Source organism: Macaca thibetana, chromosome 4, assembly GCF_024542745.1.
Source record: "Macaca thibetana thibetana isolate TM-01 chromosome 4, ASM2454274v1, whole genome shotgun sequence".
Lineage (NCBI taxonomy): Eukaryota > Metazoa > Chordata > Mammalia > Primates > Cercopithecidae > Macaca > Macaca thibetana.
In genome coordinates this window covers 93,833,395-93,854,495 of record NC_065581.1, presented here as the reverse complement: position 1 = coordinate 93,854,495, position 21,101 = coordinate 93,833,395, and the positions used below count along the sequence as shown (strand labels likewise).

Here is a 21,101-nt window from a genome sequence, read left to right as displayed (position 1 = left end):
TTTTTTAAAAGTCCATGGAAAAACTGAGTGTTCCTTTGAACATCAGTGAGAAAATTCTTCTTTTTTTGTGGTGAATATTCTGGTTGGAATTAGAAATATATTAGGAATGGAATGGCGTTATAAATAGAATACTACTTGTGGTTCATGCTTAAAATGTACACACAGCATTTTTTCCGTTAGCTTTATTGCATATAGGTTTTAGGTTAGATATGCCTTGCATATAAGGTAATTTTGATGCCATGATGATGTGCTCTATATAAAAAATAACTATAGATAAGCTCTTCCTTACCCTGTCTCACTCTATGTGATTATTGTGTATTCCTTTTTGGTTTGTTTTCAAAGCTTCCTTTGACTCTATTTACAGGTAAACCAGAGAATAACAGAATTCAACAACAAAAAAATGTAGACATTGTTATAGTGATCTAAATTTATGGACTGTTCATTTTAATTGCAAAGTAGGTTGCCCAATGTAAGTGATTGCCTTTTAAAAAAAAAAATGAAATAAAGTTGAAAGTTGCATTGCTTCTGAAGTGAAATGGTTGGTTCTTTATTTCTGGTTCCACCTTTTTCGTAACAGAACTCAGGAGTATACTTCCATCCTGGTGTGTCCTTCAACTACCATTCCCCCGGTTTTAATTAGAATCTCTGGATATGTAGCAAGGGCCTAATATAGGAAGGAATATAAATTTATATGTGATACGTTTTTTTCTTTCCTCTCTTAGTTTGCAATTTTCTTTCTTTCTTAGATGAGAGGAAAGATGGGAATGAAGGGAGAACCAAGTGAAATTCTTCTTGGCTAAGAGTGTGGCAAATAACAGAAGAACATGATGTGACATCTTTTCTCTTCAAGTGCAGCCTCTGGCCCAGAATCAGAGAGAGATGCTCCATAATGTCACAAGAGCTCTGCTTTCTTTTAGGCATTCTTTCTTTTAGACTTCCATTTTGTTCAAGACAAAAGCAGACACTCTTGAGTAACACCAGTATTTCAGATTCCTATCTGTTTTCTTCTGCTGTCAGTGATGAGTTGGCTAGAAGACGTGGGTTGTTCCCTTAGTCCTCTCCTAGGCTTTACCAGCGCCAGTTTCTGTTTATCTGTTAGGGTATAGAAGAGTAATTTTAGAACAGCAATTTTTTCATAGTGTTGCCACTCATTTCTTCCTAGCATCCTGGGATCAGTGGAATCAAGGCCAACCTTTAGAGCATATGCAGTGAGTACAGCATTTTAGAGGATTGGACTGGGACTGGGGCTGTTGGGAGGTCTCTACTGGGACCCCTGAGATGCTTGAGCACAGGTCCTGCAGAATCTGCAGACTGGTTTGCTTCTTACCTTCTTTTCCATGGTTAGAGTGACATAAATGGTTATCGTATCTTAAGCAACACTAGGATACACAGCTTTGTGTTAGGTCAGATAGGTTGCAGCTTGCATCCTCAAGGAATTTTATACAGGAAACAGGAAGAAAAGTGTGACAGAATAGTACAAGATGAATATTGATTTAATGTGAAAAAAATTACACAAAACTGTAAGTGTATGGGTAAAATAATATTTTACTCCCTTAATTTCATACCAGAAAAGAAATCCCTTTTGTCCATTTGGTCTGTCTATACATATGTACATATGCACAAACACATGCATGTATATATATACACACACATCTACATACATACATAACAATGGGACTACGTTGTATGTCATTCTGCATGTTAATTTTTTTTTTTTTAGTATATGATGAACATTCTCTGATGTCACTATTCTAGATTGACATATTGTTTGTGATAGCTGCATGGTATTTCTAGTATGTATGTACCACACTTTATTTAACTGTTATATTTTTTTTTTTTGAGATGGAGTCTCACACTGTCGCCTGTGCTGGAGTGCAATGGCACGATCTCAGCTCACTGCAACCTCTGCCTCTTGGGTTCAAGTGATTCTCGTGCCTCAGCCACTGAGTAGCTGGGATTAGAGGCACGTGCCACCACACCTAGCTAATTTTTGTATTTTTACTAGAGACAGAGTTTCACCATGTTGGCCAGGCTGGTCTCGAGCTCTTAACCTCAAGCCATCTTAACCTCAAGGCTGCCTCAGCCTCCCAAACTGCTGGGATTACAGGTGTGAGCCACTGTGCCCCAGCTTATTTAACTGTTATCTTACTGATGAGTGTTAAAAAGATGTTGAGTTTTTCACTATGAAGTAATGCTACAATGAACATTCTTATCTGTATGTTTATGCTAGTGTTTTTATCATGTAGAATTCTAGACAATATTTAAATTGTTCAATATTAAGAAATACTGCCTACTCTTACTCCCAAAATGTTGTACCAGTTCATACTCCCACCAATAGGCTATAATAGAGATATTGATTGCATAACATAGTCAGAATTTATCAGGGTAACCAGCCCCCCATATTTCAATGTAGGTTCTTTTCTGTTTTCCTTAAGTATCAGCTGGTCTGAGAAGTAAAGAGAAAGAGTACAAAAGAGAAATTTTACAGCTGGGTCTCCAGGGCTGACATCACATATCGGCAGGTTCCGTGATGCCCCTTGAGCCACAAAACCAGCAAGTTTTTATTAGGGGTTTCAAAATGGGAGGGGTGTACAAATAGGGAATGGGTCACAGAGATCACATGCTTCAAAGGCAATACAATATCACAAGGGCAGAGAGGCAGAGTAAGATCACAAGGCCAGGGCGAAACTAGAATTACTGATGAAGGTCCATGCCCTGCTGGGCACACATTGTCACTGATAAACATCTTAACAGGAAACAGGGTTCGACAGCAGACAACTGGTCTGACTAGAATTCACCAGGCTGGAATTTCCTAATCCTAGCAAGCTTGAGGTCACTGCAGGAGACCAGGGCGTATTTCATCCCTTGTCTACAACTGCATAAGACAGACACTCCCAGAGCGGCCATTTTAGATACCTCTCCCTGGTAATGCATTAATTTTCCTAGGGTTATTCCTTACTGAGAAAAGAATTCAGCGATATTGCTCCTATTTGCTTTCTAAAGAAGAGAAATATGACTCTGTTCTGCCCAGCCCTTCAGGCAGTCAGACTTTATGGTTATCTCCCTTGTTCCCTGAAAATCGCTGTTATCCTGTTCTTTTCAAGGTGCCCAGATTTCATATTGTTCAAACACACATGTTTTACAAACAATTTGTGCAGATAACGCAATCATCACAGGGTCCTGAGGTGACATACATCCTCAGGTTATGAAGATGACGGGATTAAGAGATTAAAGTAAAGACAGGCATAGAAAATGAAAAGAGTATTGATTGGGGAAGTGATAAATGTCCATGAAATCTTCACAGTTTATGTTCAGAGATTGCAGTAAAGATAGGCATAAGAAATTATAAAAGTATTAATTTGGGGAACTAACAAATGTCCATGAAATATTCACAATTTATGTTCTTCTGCCATGGCTTCAGCGGGTCCCTCCCTTCAGGTTCCCTGACTTCCTGCGACAGAAGTCTGTAGAAGATTATGGTTATAATATGTTGTAATTTGATATCACTTTGTAGTTTATAATTCACTTTCATCTATCTTATTTAATTCACCAGCCTATGATGTGGTTTTATATCTGCATCTTTGAGATAAGGACATTTTAGAGTCAGGAAAGTTCACTGACTTGCCTGAACATCTTAGTTAATAAATGGAAGGGCCAAGACTATTACCCAGATATTTTTTCTCTACTTTTGACATCCTTATAGTAAGTTAATTTAGGAAAGGCTTGAGGTTGGCCATATTTAGATGACATTTTCTTAGCATTTGTGAAAGTTGATAGGTTTTATGTAGTACTGGGTTACTATGGATTTGAAGGAAGAGAAAAATACAGAAAATGATTCAAATCAAATTTCATATAAAGAGAACATATTTATTGAACCATGAAATAATTTTTTTGTTGTATATATACGTAATATCTATCTGTAGATATACATACATGCCTATATCTATATCTATCTGTAGATATAGATACATGCCTATATCTGTATCTAATCTGTATATCTTTATGTCTCTGTCTAGGCAGCCTAATGAATTTTAACATCAAGGCAGAATTGTGTATAATGAGTTTCTTTCTAAGTTGTAATATGGTGGTCCTACCTCTTTTGTAAGATTTGCAGTCTGAGTCATGGTAGAGATAACAGGCAGTTAGACACATTAGTTAGCATGCACTCTGAATACAGGGCCATTTGAAGGCCTAACTGGTGAGGCAAAGATAGCAGGATTCTCCTGGAAGGGTTAGAGATGGAAGTTGTAGAAGAGAGGCTATGATTCTAATGGGCTGGTAAAGCCAGTATACTCCAGCATGTATGTGGATCCAAGGATGGTCTTTTATTGGAAATTAGAAAGTGAGGTTGGTTTTGAAAATTTTCAGTATAGAGATACAGTCAAAATAATATAAAAGAAGAGAAAAAGGAAAGGAGCAGAAAGGAAGGAAAATAAAACCATTTTGAAGAATTAGAGATGGCAGGACGAGATAAAGAAAGAAGCTGGCCCTGTTTAGTTGACTGGAGTTCAGTGTAGGTGTCCCACTTTTTTGCTGCTTTTCTCTGTAGTCCCAGTTTTGATGAGGACTGCTTTGCAGAGTTTTATGGACGCCCTCAGGACTTCAGCCTGTGAAACTCTTCTGAAAAACAGCCAGCATTTATATTACTGCAGCATTGGGAAATCCTTTTGGGCACTGAAAGAACTGGCCTGAAGAAGTCTTTCCTTTTACTCACTAAATATTCACTTCTATTGGGATTGTAGAATTTTCATTTTGTTTCATGTGAAATTGTGATTAAAAGGTGGTCACTCCAGTTTTAGCAACCGCATGGGAAAACTAATCTCGTTACTTTGGAGCTTTATTGTATTTTTACCAGATATTTGTATCATCTGCATTGGGAAACACCGAGCAAATTCAGCACTGTTAAGATTTTTTTTACTGAGTCTTATTTTTTTAAAGGAAAAAAAAGTATTTGTATTTTTCATGCATATTTACATTCCATGTGTCATATATTTTTGGCAGACCTAGACTTCTGTAATCAAGGCATAGAGCCCTACATTTACATGAATATCCTGGTAAAATATATGGATATAATCCTGATTCATGTCCACATCATTTCTAAATTTATTGTAATTGCTTTTTAAATTTAGCAATATGTTTTTGAAAATATACAAGTGATATGTAAAAGAAAACAAAGTGTTATGTTTTTCTTATACTGGTGGCATTTCTGTACGTTATATTCTCTGTTTTATAGCATAGCATAGCGACTGAGAACAGACTTCCTGGGTTTAATTCTCAGCTTTGCCCGTTATTAGTCGTGTGACCTTGGACATGTTACTTGACCATTCTGTACAATCGTTCTGTCATCCTTAAAATGGATATTATAGCAGCAGGAATATCATAGTTGCTGTGAAATTTTTAAAGCTAACATATTCAAAGAGCTTAAGGCAGTTCTTTGATATTATACTTCCTAACAAAACTCAGGAGATAAAAGGTTATTCTTAAGAATGCAGATTGCCCCTTTGAATACTGAATATCTTGATATGTCTGTTCCTTTATGCTTCTGGATACTTAAAAAACAAAATTTTAAGAGGTTTTTTTTTTTTTTTTTTTTTTTTTTTTTGAGTTCCCACTGTTTTTATTTGAAATCTGTAACCACAGTGGAGGTGATTATTAACTTTCTGATTACTTTTTTCTGATATGTGTAGGATATTGTGTGAAAGGAAGGAGGCACAGGATACTAAATATATTGATGTTATGCTTGATGGCCTAATTTGGTAAAATCCAGCATATGGATATATTCTAATAAAAACAAAGTCACTGATAATGGAAGTAGTCCGTGTAATCCACTTGTCACCAAGTAGCTGGCTAGTGTCTCCAGGAGATTATGTCATATTCAGTAAGTTTAGTTTTGGTCCCTGTGTTCCCACGTTGCGTGTTCAGTGGCTATAGCTAGATTGATCTGGGTGAAAGTCCATGTTGTTGAGCACATGTACAACCTCTGTCCCTTCTGCCATGGCTATGTTGTTCACGAACTCTTTAGGGAAGGACAGGAGTGACTAGAGAAAGAGATTGGTTGATCTCAATAGAATAGGTCATCTTGTCTGCCTGGTTATCAAGCTCTTCTATTGAAAATTGCTATTTGGTGAGCATTTACATGACTAGCCAGTCAAACCATTAGCTACTGTCTATGATGAATGTAGTTTTTCATCTCTGGCATGAATTCTTCAAAATGAACAACCAAGTATAGTATTCAAAATGTTGCCCACTGGGAGGTTTTCTCTGCTCTGCCCTTAAGGGCTTCCAAGTGGGGCTGTAATGCTACAACTCGGCACAATAAATCAGGCCTAAATTTTTTTCTTCTTTAGTTAACTGGTCATGAGAAACTCCTCTCAGTGAGGTCACAGGTGAAGTTTAAAGAGAGGATCATTACAGCAAAAATAGGAGCTGTGGGAATCTCAGCCATTTGCTCATGTAACCGAACTGTGCCCTGAGCACCTGCCAGGTCTGATTTCATACATACCCTTCTGCATAAGGCTGAAATGCTCCATGCAAACCCAACTGTATGGCTTCAGAAGGTCAGACAGCACCAAGTTTATGTGGAGCACTCATGTTCCATAGCTTTGTTCCAAAATACTAAAGATCTGGTCTGACCTTTAAGGGGCCTGCCAAATGCTATACAGAATCCCTGTGTGCCACAGACACTTAAAACACCAGTGAATCTTTCGGCTCAGTGGCAGAGCAGGTTTCATAACAGCCTGGACCTGTTGTGGAGCCTTCTCTTATTATTACTGATTACTCAAATATGGCAGCTTTTCAAGCTACTTGATCAATAGGTCAGAATAACATACCCAAATGAGGTGTATGTTGCCTCCAGAGTCCAGAAAAGCCAACTAAATGCTGTGTCTCTGTATTAGTGGTAGGCAAGAGAGCTATCACTTTGAAAGGGATATCTTGAAATACTATAAGACCCCTAGAAAATTTAAAAGATGTAGTCAGCATGTAATGGACAGCATGACATTCTATGGACTAGAAGTACAACCAAGGTCCCTGTGGACTAGATTATGATAGTGTGCAGGAGACTTGACAGAGCCCTGAGGTAGGACAGTAGGGTAGGCAAATGCTTCAAGTAGTCTGCTAACACATATAGAGAAAACCAGAATTTGACAGATCAATAGCCGTATACCAGATGCCAGGAAATACATTGATGTGCTCCATCAGTAAAACCACATCTGATACAGCATCTGCACTCTTCAGAATCCATCTGTTTTCTACAAAGCCAAAGAGGCAACTTGAATAGAGATATGGCAGAATTGATCACCTTCTTCTTCCAAGTCCTTGATGGTGACTCTAATCTTTGCAATCTCTGCAGGAATTAAATGTTGCTTTTGGTTTACCATTTTCACAGGTAGAAATAGATAGTTCTAGGGGTTTGCAGTTAACCTTTCCTACCATTATAGCCCTTGCTCCACAGATTAGAGAACCAGTGAGGGAATCTGCTGAGTTTGTCTGTTCTAACACTGCATTTCAAAACTGGTAGAATAACCATGGCATGAGTTCTGGGATGAGTGGGAGTTGTACTGAGCCCAAACTTCATTAATCATGAGATTTCCATAAACTTCTGCTCTGAATAGAAGCAGTACCATAGAATATGATACTGACATGGTTGGGATGTTTGTCCCCTCCAAATCTCATGTTGAAATGTAATCCCCAATGTTGGAGGTTTGGACCTGCTGAGAGCTATTTGAGTCATGGGGTGGATCCCTCATGAAAGGCTTGATGCTGTCCTCCGAATAGTGAGTGAGTTTTTGCTCTGAGTTCACACAAGATTTGGTTGTTTAAAAGGCTGTGGCACTAACCCCTCTTGCTCTCTTTTCCTGCTCTCACCCTTCACCTTCCACCGTGATTGTAAGCCTCCTGAAACCTCTCCAGGAGCAGATGCTAGCACCATGCTTCTCACACACCCTGCAGAATTGTGAGCCAAAATAAACCTCTGTTTCTTATAAATTATGCAGCCTCATCCTTTGGGGAAAAAAGTGTGTGTGTGTGTATGTATATATATGTATATATAAATGCTAACAAATTTATAAGAAAAAGATAAACAACCCAGCTGAAAGATGAACAAAGGACTTGAACAAAAACTTCACAAAAATATCCAAACAGCCAAAACAAAACAAAACAAAAAAATGGAGAATAAATATGTAAGTGAATTATTAATTTTAGGATTTCTAAAAGTTAAGAAAGGAAAATATTCTACTGTTGGCTTATCAGTAAATATACTATTTACATAACTACATTATTACAGTACTGTAACTCAAAAGTTTCAAATAAAGATTTTGATAGTACAAAGGGAAGAGAAATAAATTGGGCAATGCTGTGACAGCTAAATCTACATCTATACTTACAGGAAATCAGGAGTTAATATATATAATTGATAAACCAATAAGTAATTTCTTCATGTTATTTAGATATATAAAGAATAAAAATAGGAAAAAACCTTTAATTAAGAATGACTATTACTAAAAACAGGAATGGGGTGGTGAAGGTTGGGACAGGGTTTGATGATCACCTTAAAACTTATCTAATTATTTTTAAAATGTGTGTATTTCATGAATATTAAGATGAGTAAACAAAAAATTGATCCCACAAAACAGTGCAAATGAATTTAGTTATCTAAATATTTATCGGACTGTGTGCAAAGCATAGTGGTTGTAGGGAGCAATGGGATTAATAAAATCAATGGCTGCCTTCTAGAAGAATATAGCCTTTTCAGAGAATAAAACAAGTATTTAAAGCACTCCAAAGATCACTTGAGCTTGGGAGGTTGAGGCTGCCGTGAGCTGTGATTGTGCCACGGCACTCCAGTCTGGGTGATATACCCTGCTTAAAAAAAACAAAATAAAGCACTCCAGTGGCAGATAAGACTAAGGAAAGAGAACCAAGAGAATACCGCAACCTCCACTGACCATTCTAGCTACTGAAGCCCTATAAATGTGACATTCTGGCACACTCCAAATATAAAACACTCCACTTATATCATTAACCTGATAACCCCAGCATTGTTTCTGTAGATGCAATAAGAGAGAATCATAAATCCAGTCACTTCTACCATATGTGAGTTTTACAAATGTACATACATGTGGTGTGTTTGTATAAACATATGTGTATTATGTATGCATATATCATGTGCACACATTCACACATAATTTAAAATTTTTCTCACTTGGAAGATTTGTTAAACATTTCCGACAAATGGCAAATAAAGACTAGTCTAGATTGGATTTAACATTAGGACTGCTGTGTAAATGTTACCAACCTAAGCTAATTGTCTGTTGATCTCATGCTGCTACTGTCCTATTTCATTTGGAAATACAAATTTTAAGTATGAAACTTTTTTACTTAGTCTTATATAAAATTCAAAGAAACTTCAGGTCACAGTGATATTTGATGAGAAATGCTTAGAGGAAAGAATATTTTAATGTAGTTACTGTGAGCATTCAGGAGCACTGCTTTGGTTATTATACTTCGTAAGAAAAGGAAGAAGGCCAGGGAATATTTACATTCCAGTGAGCCAGGAGTGAAGTAAGACCACTGTACAGATACTGAATGAAGCAAAGGCATTATTAAGTCTGTTCATGCTATGTTCCTTAGTATTTTAAATTCAAGTTATTTCCCTTAATGTTTAACTACAAAAATGCCTTTGTTTAATCTCTTTGTTACAAACTCTTTATTTCTTAGAGAAATTGACCATTTATATTTAATAGGCACCGAAAAGTTGATTAGAGTTTCTGCTTATGGGCTGGTGTGACAGTGGGTGGGCTTCCATGTACAGGGTGACTGGGCACCAAGCTGGCATTCTACCATCAGATATTAGTATCTAGAGGTTTTTCCTCTGTGGCTATTTAGTTACAGTCTTTCAGTCTTCTGCATAGGCAATATGTTCCTGGCTTCTGGCAGTCTGAGAGCAGGATGGTGAAAGGAGCTGTGTTCTCAAATTGAATATGCATTCACTCAGTTCCCCCGTTTTCAGCCTTGCACTGATATTTTCGACTTTGGTGCTTGTCAGGTTCAGTTGTGCCACAGAGTTGGGCTACTGAAATGGAGATAGATGCTTTCATATGATTGTTCAGAGAGGAGGAGAACTAGGTGTGCAGTGGGGTTCCAGTGTCTCTGATTTTCAGTCAGTTTTCCAGTTTTCAGCTCTACCTATACTCTCTGTGGTAACTGGCATCCACAGATTCTCTGGGGATCTACAGGATTGTTTCAGTTTTTTCGAAGCATATTTCCCTGGAAGTATTGAGAATAAACTGTTCTCTGTTCTGCTTTCTTAAGTCAGTTACCACAACACCATTTGCTTTTTTTTTTTGCCTTAAAACATTAAAAAACATCCTGGCTAACCAGGTGAAACCCCATCTTTACTAAAAATACAAAAAAAAAAAAATTAGCTGGGTGTGGTGGTGGGTGCCTGTAGTCCCAGCTACTCGGGAGGCTGAGGCAGGAGAATGGTGTGAACCCAGGAGGTGGAGCTTGCAGTGAGCTGAGATCGTGCCACTGCACTCCAGCCTGGGCAACAGAGCGAGACTCCGTCTCAAAAAAATAAATAAATAAAATGAATTTAAAAAATTTTTTTATCTACTAATGTGTCTTTCATTTATACCTCTTGTCCTTTTGGTTTATATACTTTGTTTAAAAAAATCCCTTTACTGTCATTTCAGTGTGATTTTGGGGATGTGGACTGTGGTCAGTCTGCATTTTTAACCAGAAATTTAGAAGCCTTTTATTTGCTTACCATTTTCGTTTTAGTATCTGGCACGTAGTAGGTTCTTAAACAGATATTTGATGAAATATTAAATGAATTGTTAGAAGTTTTTATAGTTGTGGGAGGCTTTTATGGTAGAATGATGTTATGACTCTGCAAATATAACAAGTTAAAAGGCATCTTTTAAATTATGGTTTTACTTTGGCTTCATTCCATTTTTTGTTTTTGTTCCTTAACATGGTCAAGGGAATGAAATACTTTGAACAGTGTAGTAGTGCAGGATGGATATATGTTAGTTTACTTGGTCAAACACAATTTTAGCTGTCACATTAGGCTTAAGATACACAATTGTCTATTTATAATTTTTCTAGAGAAATTACCTCTACCTCTATAGAGGTAGACTTGTATTGAGATTAATTTATAATTATGCACAGCCTTTAGTCTTAATTATATGTATATTTAGGGTACTTCTGTAGAGGCCGATGGTGATTATGGTGTAAAAATCTTCCAACTACCACTGCTGTCTTTCCACTGGCCCCTTTGTGGTTAATAAAGTTCAAGAGCAGCTGGCTTAGTGTGGCATCATATCCAGGTATGTTTTGTATTACAAAGTGAATATGTGAGGATAGATAAAATCTAGTAAGGGCAAAGAAATTAAACTGTAGAAGTGAAAGTAAGTAGTAAAGTTGATATTTTGAAGGAGTAGATCAGGATTCTTCTTTTTTATAAAGGCAGCCCTGGACAAAGAAAGATGGGATTGTAGAGCTATAGGTATGGTAGAGAGTCCCTGATTTGGCTACATTGCTGGATCTTAGATCTTAGAAATGTGATATTCCTGCCCATCATACACTAGTAAGTGAATGAATGAAATTTTGACAATGACCCTTAAAATCAATGACTAGGCTGGGTGCAGTGACTGATGCCTGTAATCCCAGCACTTTGGGAGGCTGAAGCAGGTGGATCGCCTGAGGTCGGGAGTTCCAGAACAGCCTGACCAACATGGAGAACCCCCATCTCTACTAAAAATACAAAGTTAGCTGGGCATGGTGACACATACCTGTAATCCCAGCTACTGGGGAGGCTGAGGCAGGAGAATCGCTTGAATGTGGGAGGCGGAGGTTATGGTGAGCCGAGATCGCGCCGTTGCACTCCAGCCTGGGCAACAAGAGTGAAACTCTGTTTAAAAAAAAAAAAAAAAAAAAATTCAGTGACTGATTCTAAGTCAAAATAATGAGTAAACTGCAATTTGTTTTAAACTGCTGTACATTTATGTTTTCCCAGTCTTTTAAGAGCTTATTAAAGGAATCTTGCCAGAAATTCAGAGACTTCTTTCTAACTATAAAGAGGTTACCTGTCCAGTAAAGACCTACATAAGGAAAAACCCATACCACAAAATGTGTAAGACAGCAGATTAAGAAAGTCCCTTACAGAAAACTCTAGAGCTACAGAAATCTGGTTAAGAAATTGGGTGTTAGGATAAGAGAAATGTGATAAGAAACTCTTTGGAGTAGATTCTTTGTAAGTTTTCTGGAGTAGATTCTTCATACCTGAATTTTTTTAGTCATCTCTCCTTTAACATCTCTAACTTTGTTATTTGGTTGACACATTCTGATCAAGTTGCTAACACAAAATAAGATTGGTTATTTAGGGAGAAGAAAATAGAGAAGATAGATGTATATATATCAGAAAAGAAAGGATGAAAGTCAGTGGACTTGGGAGAGAAGAGAGACTATGAGAAACAAAGAGAGCTTTAGTAAAATAAAACTTCTGAAAATATTACCAAGACTTCTTACTTAGAATTTTTCTCTCCTCTTGAGTAAATTCTCCAGTATGGTTGGTGGTGGAACTTCTGGAAAGAAATTAAAAATGAATGAATTTTTAATTCAAAAACTAAAAATGAAAAAAAATTGATGAATTAATTGGATAAATAAATAGAAAGCAAGCCAATAAAACGTTTCAGATCTTCATTGACAATTACCTAGTATCTACTTAATAAGGATGTTAGAACTAAAAATTGTTATGTGTGAAATAGGAAACCTGCTTTAGGTTTCTTTGTCATCCGGTTTTGTGCTAATGTAAAATTAGAGTAAGAACTTGTACCAAACAACTATTAACTAAAAAAAATAGTGCTCTCAGGAGAACCAGGTAATAAAAATCTTTATTAATAGTGACTATAGAAAAGCATGAAAATTAAAATTAACATTTAATTAAAATTAAAGCCACTGGAAATATTTTAAAAATTAACAGTAAGATTATAACTTTTGTCTTTGGGGCAGTAATACGTTTTGAGATTCCTTGCACTTTTGCTTTATATATGAATGTCATGAAATTTCCACCATGGTTGACGAAAGATAAAATAACAACAGTATTTTAGTGTTGACTACACTGGAGGCTAAAATATTTTTAAAGGATCAAAAAGAGCAAAACTGATCCTTCATAATGAAAGGCAGCCCTGGAGTTAAATGTTATTTACAAATCTCATTTCTCATTGATTTTTTGTGTTTTGGTTTTGTTTTCAGGCAAAAGGACTCTTGTGGAAGATGGAACTCATTGTCCATTTTCCAGAATGTATTTCCAAGCCCATCAATGGAACCTGATACTGCTGTTCTGTGTTGAAATGCTTGAAGAACACCTGCATCTCTGCTTGCATCTTCCATCCTACCGAAACCATGGTCTTCTCGGCAGTGTTGACTGCGTTCCATACCGGGACATCCAACACAACATTTGTAGTGTATGAAAAAACCTACATGAATATTACACTCCCTCCACCATTCCAGCATCCTGACATCAGTCCATTGCTTAGATATAGTTTTGAAACCATGGCTCCCACTGGTTTGAGTTCCTTGACAGTGAATAGTACAGCTGTGCCCACAACACCAGCAGCATTTAAGAGCCTCAACTTGCCTCTTCAAATTACCCTTTCTGCTATAATGATATTCATTCTGTTTGTGTCTTTTCTTGGGAACTTGGTTGTTTGCCTCATGGTTTACCAAAAAGCTGCCATGCGATCTGCAATTAACATCCTCCTTGCCAGCCTGGCTTTTGCAGACATGTTGCTTGCAGTGCTGAACATGCCCTTTGCCCTGGTAACTATCTTTACTACCCGATGGATTTTTGGGAAATTCTTCTGTAGGGTATCTGCTATGTTTTTCTGGTTATTTGTGATAGAAGGAGTAGCCATCCTGCTCATCATTAGCATAGATAGGTTCCTTATTATAGTCCAGAGGCAGGATAAGCTAAACCCATATAGAGCTAAGGTTCTGATTGCAGTTTCCTGGGCAACTTCCTTTTGTGTAGCTTTTCCTTTAGCCATAGGAAACCCTGACCTGCAGATACCTTCCCGAGCTCCCCAGTGTGTGTTTGGGTACACAACCAATCCAGGCTACCAGGCTTATGTGATTTTGATTTCTCTCATTTCTTTCTTCATACCCTTCCTGGTAATACTGTATTCATTTATGGGCATACTCAACACCCTTCGGCACAATGCCTTGAGGATCCATAGCTACCCTGAAGGTATATGCCTCAGCCAGGCCAGCAAACTGGGTCTCATGAGTCTACAGAGACCTTTCCAGATGAGCATTGACATGGGCTTTAAAACACGTGCCTTCACCACTATTTTGATTCTCTTTGCTGTCTTCATTGTCTGCTGGGCCCCGTTCACCACTTACAGCCTTGTGGCAACATTCAGTAAGCACTTTTACTATCAGCACAACTTTTTTGAGATTAGCACCTGGCTACTGTGGCTCTGCTACCTCAAGTCTGCATTGAATCCACTGATCTACTACTGGAGGATTAAGAAATTCCATGATGCTTGCCTGGACATGATGCCTAAGTCCTTCAAGTTTTTGCCGCAGCTCCCTGGTCACACAAGGCGACGGATACGTCCCAGTGCGGTCTATGTGTGTGGGGAACATCGGACGGTGGTGTGAATATTGGAACTGACTGACATTTTGGGTGATGCTTGTTCTTTATTGACATTGAAGTTTCTTTCTCATAGCCTCTACACTTATACTTTATTGTTTTTTATGGACTTTGTGTATGTATGTGTGTGAGCAGTGTAAAGAAAGAATGGTAATTATGGTTCTGTTACCAAGAATAAACAATAGGAAAGTGATTACAAATATTACCTCCAGGGTTCAATAGAAATCCTCAATTTAGGGTGAGGAGATGTTTTTTTGGTTTTGGTTTTTGGGTTTTTCCTTGATTGATTTTGTTTTCATAGTAGGAATCAGGATTGTGCTTTATTGAGCCTGCAGTTATATTGAATTGTAGGCATTTTATGTGCTGCTAAAGTATGCTTAGTTGAGTTTATTAAGACTTTTTTTTTTCTGGAAGACACTGCTGCTTTTTACCATCACATTGGAGCCAAACATCTCAATCAATATATATTTAGATTTATTTTAAAAACTAACCCAAGAAGGTTAGTGACATTTTAAAGGTCATTACTATTTACTTTGGTGCACTTTAAGAGACAATGTACAAATTAATTCAGTCTTATTTTTCAGAATTGTTTTTATACATGATACGTGCTTTAGGAAACGTGCATTATCATTTATGGGAAGATAGTTTTAAAAAATGTTTTATCTGCATGTACAGTTGTAAAAGAGAGAACATAAAATGTAGAAATTTTTCTAAGCACAATAGCAACTCTTCAGAGCAATAGCACAAAATCAAGGAGACAGCATCCTTGCGAATTTAAAAGGTGAATGTAGTGAGGGGGATGGCAGGTGGCTGGTGCAGGCTGTGGTGATTCCTTTTACTCAAGGGTTTTTGTGGAGTATAGGGAGAAGGGGTTGACATTTATGGACCTATGTTTCAGGCACTGTACATCATTTTATCCTCACAAGATGCTGTGAGGTAGGTATTATTGTTTTCATTCTTAGAGGTGAAGAAAGCAGGTCTCAGAGGGACTAAAATCCTGCCCAAGGTTAGTGGTAGAGCTGGGATCCAAAAATCTGTCAGAATCCTGAGGCTGCGCTGTTCCAGTATGCCACACAGACAGTTCATTCAGTTTAGATGTCTCATAGTCAAGAGGGAACTCTATGCATCCTTTAATTTTTTAGACTATAATATTCTTTTTAAAAATTAGCCTTTATTTTCTTACTACCAAAAGAAATATGAAGGCATTACAGAAACACTGGAAAATAGAAAAGAAAAAATATAATCACTTACAACTACTTTTTGTTTTTTGGAGACAGAGTCTCGCTTTGCCACCCAGGCTGGAGTGCAGTGGTGTGATCATGGCTCATTGTAGCCTCAACCTTGCAGGCTCAGGTAATCCTCCTGTCTCAGCCTCCTGAATAGCTGGAACCACACACACACACACACACACACACACACACACACACACGCGTGTGCCACCACACCCAGCTAATTTTTTGTATTTTCTCATTGTAGCCTCAACCTTGCAGGCTCAGGTAATCCTCCTGTCTCAGCCTCCTGAATAGCTGGAACCACACACACACACACACACACACACACACGTGTGTGCTACCACACCCAGCTAATTTTTTGTATTTTCTTTTGTAAAGACAAGGTTTCACCATGTTACCCAGGCTGGTCTCAGACTCCTGAGCTCAAACGATCTGCCTGCCTTGGCCTCCCAAAATGTTGGGATTACAGGCATGAGCCACCACACCTGATTTACAACCACTGTTTAATGTGAGACTTAAAAATCTTAGATAAATAAGGCTATGAAGGAAATCCAGTGATTTTTTTGTTTTTGATTTGCAAAACAAGTGACTAACAATTATTGAGAAATTAAAGAGTTGTGTGTAGGTCTTGTGCCTGTGGGTTTGGGGGTTTCTAGTTGTCCACCTGTGTTAGTTCTAAGTGTTCTGGGTAAAACAGTATTGCCCCAATGCTTGCCCTAGCAGAGCTGGAGTTTGTGAACGTACTCAGATGTGTGTCTCCTACAAAGAAGGAAAAATGAACCCTGGTCTGAGCCTAGAACAAGTTTTAATGGGGCATGTCTGACATTTCAAATTATTTTTCTCTTGCTGACAGTCTGCTCCCAGGTACATCTAAGGCCTTGGTCAGCTTCTCTGTTACCAGTGGCTCACTTTATAAAACAGCCCACAGGGATAAGGGCTGAAAGTATAGCCACTTGGCTACATCATTGATTAATTAAGTAAGTTAACTGTGGACTTACAGCATCTTTTCAGGATGTTAGTGCTTTGTGAGCCAGTGGAAAAAAATAAGCTTCTATTTCTTCATTTGTAAAACCAGAGAGTTGGATTAGATGAATCTCTAACGTCCTGTCCAACTCAAATGTGCTTTCCTCCATACTAGGGTATAGATTTTTGAAGAGCCAAGCTGACTTCAGCATCACCTCACTCTTTGGTCTCTAGTATTACTTCTTTACATTTTACTTCATTCGCTATTTCTTAATATTAAATATCTGAAGAGCTTGTGGCACTGTGTCCGGAGTTTAGGGCATTGAAAGGTTGATGACATCATGAAAGACCTGGGAAACCCTGCTCTTAAGGAAACTGTACCGGTGTTGGAACTCATTGACCAGTTAAAGAGCTCTTTGGAGACTCAAGCATATTATTCAACATGTTTTTGGGATTATCTTCAAATGATAGTCACCTACCTCTTTCATTTCTAATTTTTATTCACAAGTAAAATTGTTTTTGTCCATAGGGATTTTATAGGACATAAGCACTGTAGTAGATACTAGTAGCATGTTGTATTTTGCTTTCCATTTTCAATATAAACTAGATTTCAAGCAGATATCGATACGGACTTTTTTTTATTAGACTTTCTCTGAGGAAAGTCAGCATGATCTGTATTCATCTTACATATTGGTAGGTCATGAAGACTCCTTTTTGGCTGGAGTTGAAACTGAGCTTTGTTTTCTTTGTTCCTGTTTTATGGGCAGTCTTTAGGTACTTTCATGCTACTTAATAGGCAGTGCCTCATTTGGTGAGAGTTCTGGAGTGCCTGCCGAGACGCTCCCTGTTTGTGAACAAAGATTATGAAGGGGTCTTTGTGAGAATTCAGCAACAACACTGAACAGCAGTTTTTTTTTACACTGGATTATCTTGATCTGATGAGAGTTTACAAATCATTTTGAACATTTTTATTATGTATACATTTTGAAAGCTTTAAAAATAAGTACTACGGAGCACCTTTGAGAAATGTAGGAGCAAAATCATTTGTTGCCTATTCCCCCATATTTTCTTGAGGCAGGGAAAGATACTACTACTAATTCTCACTGCTGACAGGCATAATCCGAAATGGTTTTTTGTTTGCCTATTTTTCCTTCTGGCTAGTAAGAAGCATGACCACAAACGAAATATTTGTGGTCAAAAGAACGATGCAAGAGAAATTCCAAATAGTATGAAGTCATGTTTTTTAAACTTTTAATACGTGTTTAAGCATTCCCAAGGGAGCTTGTTAGCAGTACAGATTCCTGGGCCCCCAGAGGGTCTGTGGTTGAGCCCAGGAATGTGCATTTTTATTTTATTGAGCACTCTGCCTGACTCTGGCTCAGGTAGTCCCTGGGAAACACTTCAGGAAACATTCCTGTAGAAAATATATCTATTTAAATATTGTCTGTTTTATCCCACAATGTTTGTTTTGCGTCGCAAGCCATTATCTTCTAGGCATGGGTAATCCACATTGAGAGGAAAATCTACACAACATTGTGCCTAATTTGCTGCCACCTGTGTTTGTGCTGGATCTTGCCAGTGTTAGCTTTATTTTCTTTCAACTGGCAAAATACTGATAAAGCATATAGCTTCACAGTAGAGCAAAAAAGGTGACTAAATTGAAAGTCATGACTGTCAGCAGTCTAATTATGCTAATATTTTATTTTCTTCTAGAGAGGTATCTTTATTGTATGTAATTCCCTGAAGAAATGTAAAGATTTATGTAATTCCCATTGCTCTGCCAGTTGTGTTCGATGGAAGCATTGAAGTAAAATAAAATAACCTTTTTAATCTCTGTATTTCTGTTGCCCACAAAGATATTTAAATTTTTTCTTGATCTTTGTTTTTGTTTATGTGAAAATATTTACGTATGTATCATTTCTGTATATATCACAGAAAAGTTTTCACTTGCTTGACATTTTATTCTACAATGATTTTTAGTTTAAGTTTAAAGAATGGCTACATTCAGATTTATTTTCACAACTATAGTCCTGCTAAACTGCCTTCATTGAAAACTCAGTTTTTATAATAAAAAATGTCAAAGCACAAGTTTGTTATTGGAGGTAAATTATAAGTTTCTCAGATATCTATTGGTACTAGACCTTTGTGATTAAAATTAATTTATTTTACAATAGTAACTGACCTATATGGAGAAAAAGAAACACCTTGAATTATGGGTTCTAATATTTAAATATAAAAAAATAAAAAAATATGGTTATTTGTGCATATTCTTATCACAACCAAGAAAACAGCTCCTAATAAGAAAATAAATAAATATTTAACATTTCTAAAGTGGAGTTTTTTTAAAAAAAAGGACTACTGCATCTCATTTAGAAAAGTTTATCATGAATAATAATTTCTGTTAAAAGCTGAATTTAGCTTCAGATTGTGCTTCCTTTGGGTTCTTATTTTCAAATTAGACCTCAAGACCTGTGTGCATATAACTGTATTCTAGTTTTAGAAGTTCTCAGAGTAGTTCAAGATGATATGACAAAAAACTAGTAGTATAGTCAACAATTGTTAGTAGAGTTATAAAGCTGTTAAACAGCTTTAAGAAATTCTGTCTAGGAAAGTGATGAAAATTTTACTGCTGAATTATTTAAAATTAGATTGTCAGTTTGGCAAAGCAATGATAATGTCTGCTTCTATTTTGATGAAATGATTTCATACTGCATTTCCATTTCTAAAAGCAAAGGCCTTTCTGTACTTATAAATCCATAGGAAACATCATTTATTTGTATGAGAGTTTCAGTTTTGTGCCAGTTAAACATGAGGGTTGTAAGTCACAAAAGAAGGTTGATTTACAAAAGCAGGTTGTTATTGAATCTACATTTGATGTTTCCTTCTGACACAAAAAAGTAAGAAAGATACAGCAAAATAGATATTAAAGCAACATGTTGAATTAAAAGAATAGTCACATCTACTATGAGACTAATGAACCCCACTCAATTCATCCATAATAAAGAGAACCCTTATAGAGCAATTTCTGCCTTCACTATCAAGGTGCAGTCAATTAGATTTAATATAAAAACGGGAAAAAAAGTAAGTTTCATGGCTGTATCAGTCAAGGTTTAAGCAGGGAAGCAGAACCAGTAGGAGAGAATAAGATTTATTGCAAAGAATTAGCTTATATGATTGTAGGGCTGGCTAGGCAGGTCCGAAATATGAAAGGCAGGCTTTCAGGAAGGGAAGACTGGAACTCTCAGGCACAGGCTGAAGGTGCTGTCCACAGATGGAGTTTCTTCCTTAGGGAAACCTCAGCTCTAATCTTTGGGCCTTTCAACTGCTTGAATCAGTCCCATCCAGATTATTAATCTCCTTTAGTTAGTGTGGACTGATTATAGACTTTAATCACATCTACAAAATACTTAACAGCAACACCTAGATTAGTATTTGATGGAATAACTGGGAACTATAGCTTAGCTAAATTAACTCATCAGAAGACCATCATAATGGAGATCTCCAAATTTAAAGTACTGTATGAAATAAAATCCTTCTATAATGCTGGAGATGGTGGTCCAAAAATACAGCCACATAAATCTGTGTTGCATAAGTGGGAGTTTAATAATAAAATGACCAAGTTAAACTTGTTGCAGAGGATGGGATACACATTCTGACTGCATTGTGTTTAATGTGCATAATCACAGGGCACCATATTTTGCTCTGATATTTACTTGATTTTGAAACTTCCTTAGAAGGGAGTAATAATTGATCAGATGATTATGTAAACCAGTATCCTTTCTATATAAGTTCTCATTTTCTGTGATACTTATCAAAGGTGATCCTTTTAAGGAATTTAAGAGCGTTTATAGTTATTCTAAGTGTGAAAGTACAATAATAGTACCAATAATAACAGATGCCATATTTTGGCCTCTAATTGTGGTTAAATACACCGTCAATCTATTTAATGCACAGTATTTCCCCTTTTCTAGCTGAGGTAACTGTTCCCAAGAAGTTAAGTACATTTTTCAGGAATAACTAGGATTCACATCTAGGCCACCTTCCCCTATTATTCTCTGATAACTGAACCAATCCCCTAGTGAGTGGAGCTTACTAAATGTCATACTGAATGAGTATTACTCTTAATGCATCAGAAAATCAGCAGCAAAATCTGTATTCCAAGATGGGGATATTAATGCTAAACTGAGATTGGTTTAGTCTTGGTTTTAAGTCATGAACTGTATTTGGATAAGTCATAAATAAGACTA

At 37.0% G+C, this 21,101-nt stretch overlaps 1 protein-coding gene across 1 annotated transcript in view; it reads left to right on the top strand.

Annotated features, from left to right (window-relative positions):
• GPR63 (G protein-coupled receptor 63) overlaps positions 1–19,181 on the top strand; it is a 44,408-nt gene extending 25,227 nt beyond the window's left edge. The window contains exons 2-3 of the mRNA XM_050786222.1: positions 13,258–16,023; positions 16,186–19,181. Of these exons, the coding sequence (XP_050642179.1) occupies positions 13,408–14,667 (1,260 nt within the window). The 5' untranslated portion in view covers positions 13,258–13,407 and the 3' untranslated portion in view covers positions 14,668–16,023; positions 16,186–19,181. The remainder of the gene's footprint in view (positions 1–13,257; positions 16,024–16,185) is intronic.
• Positions 19,182–21,101: the final 1,920 nt, after the last annotated feature.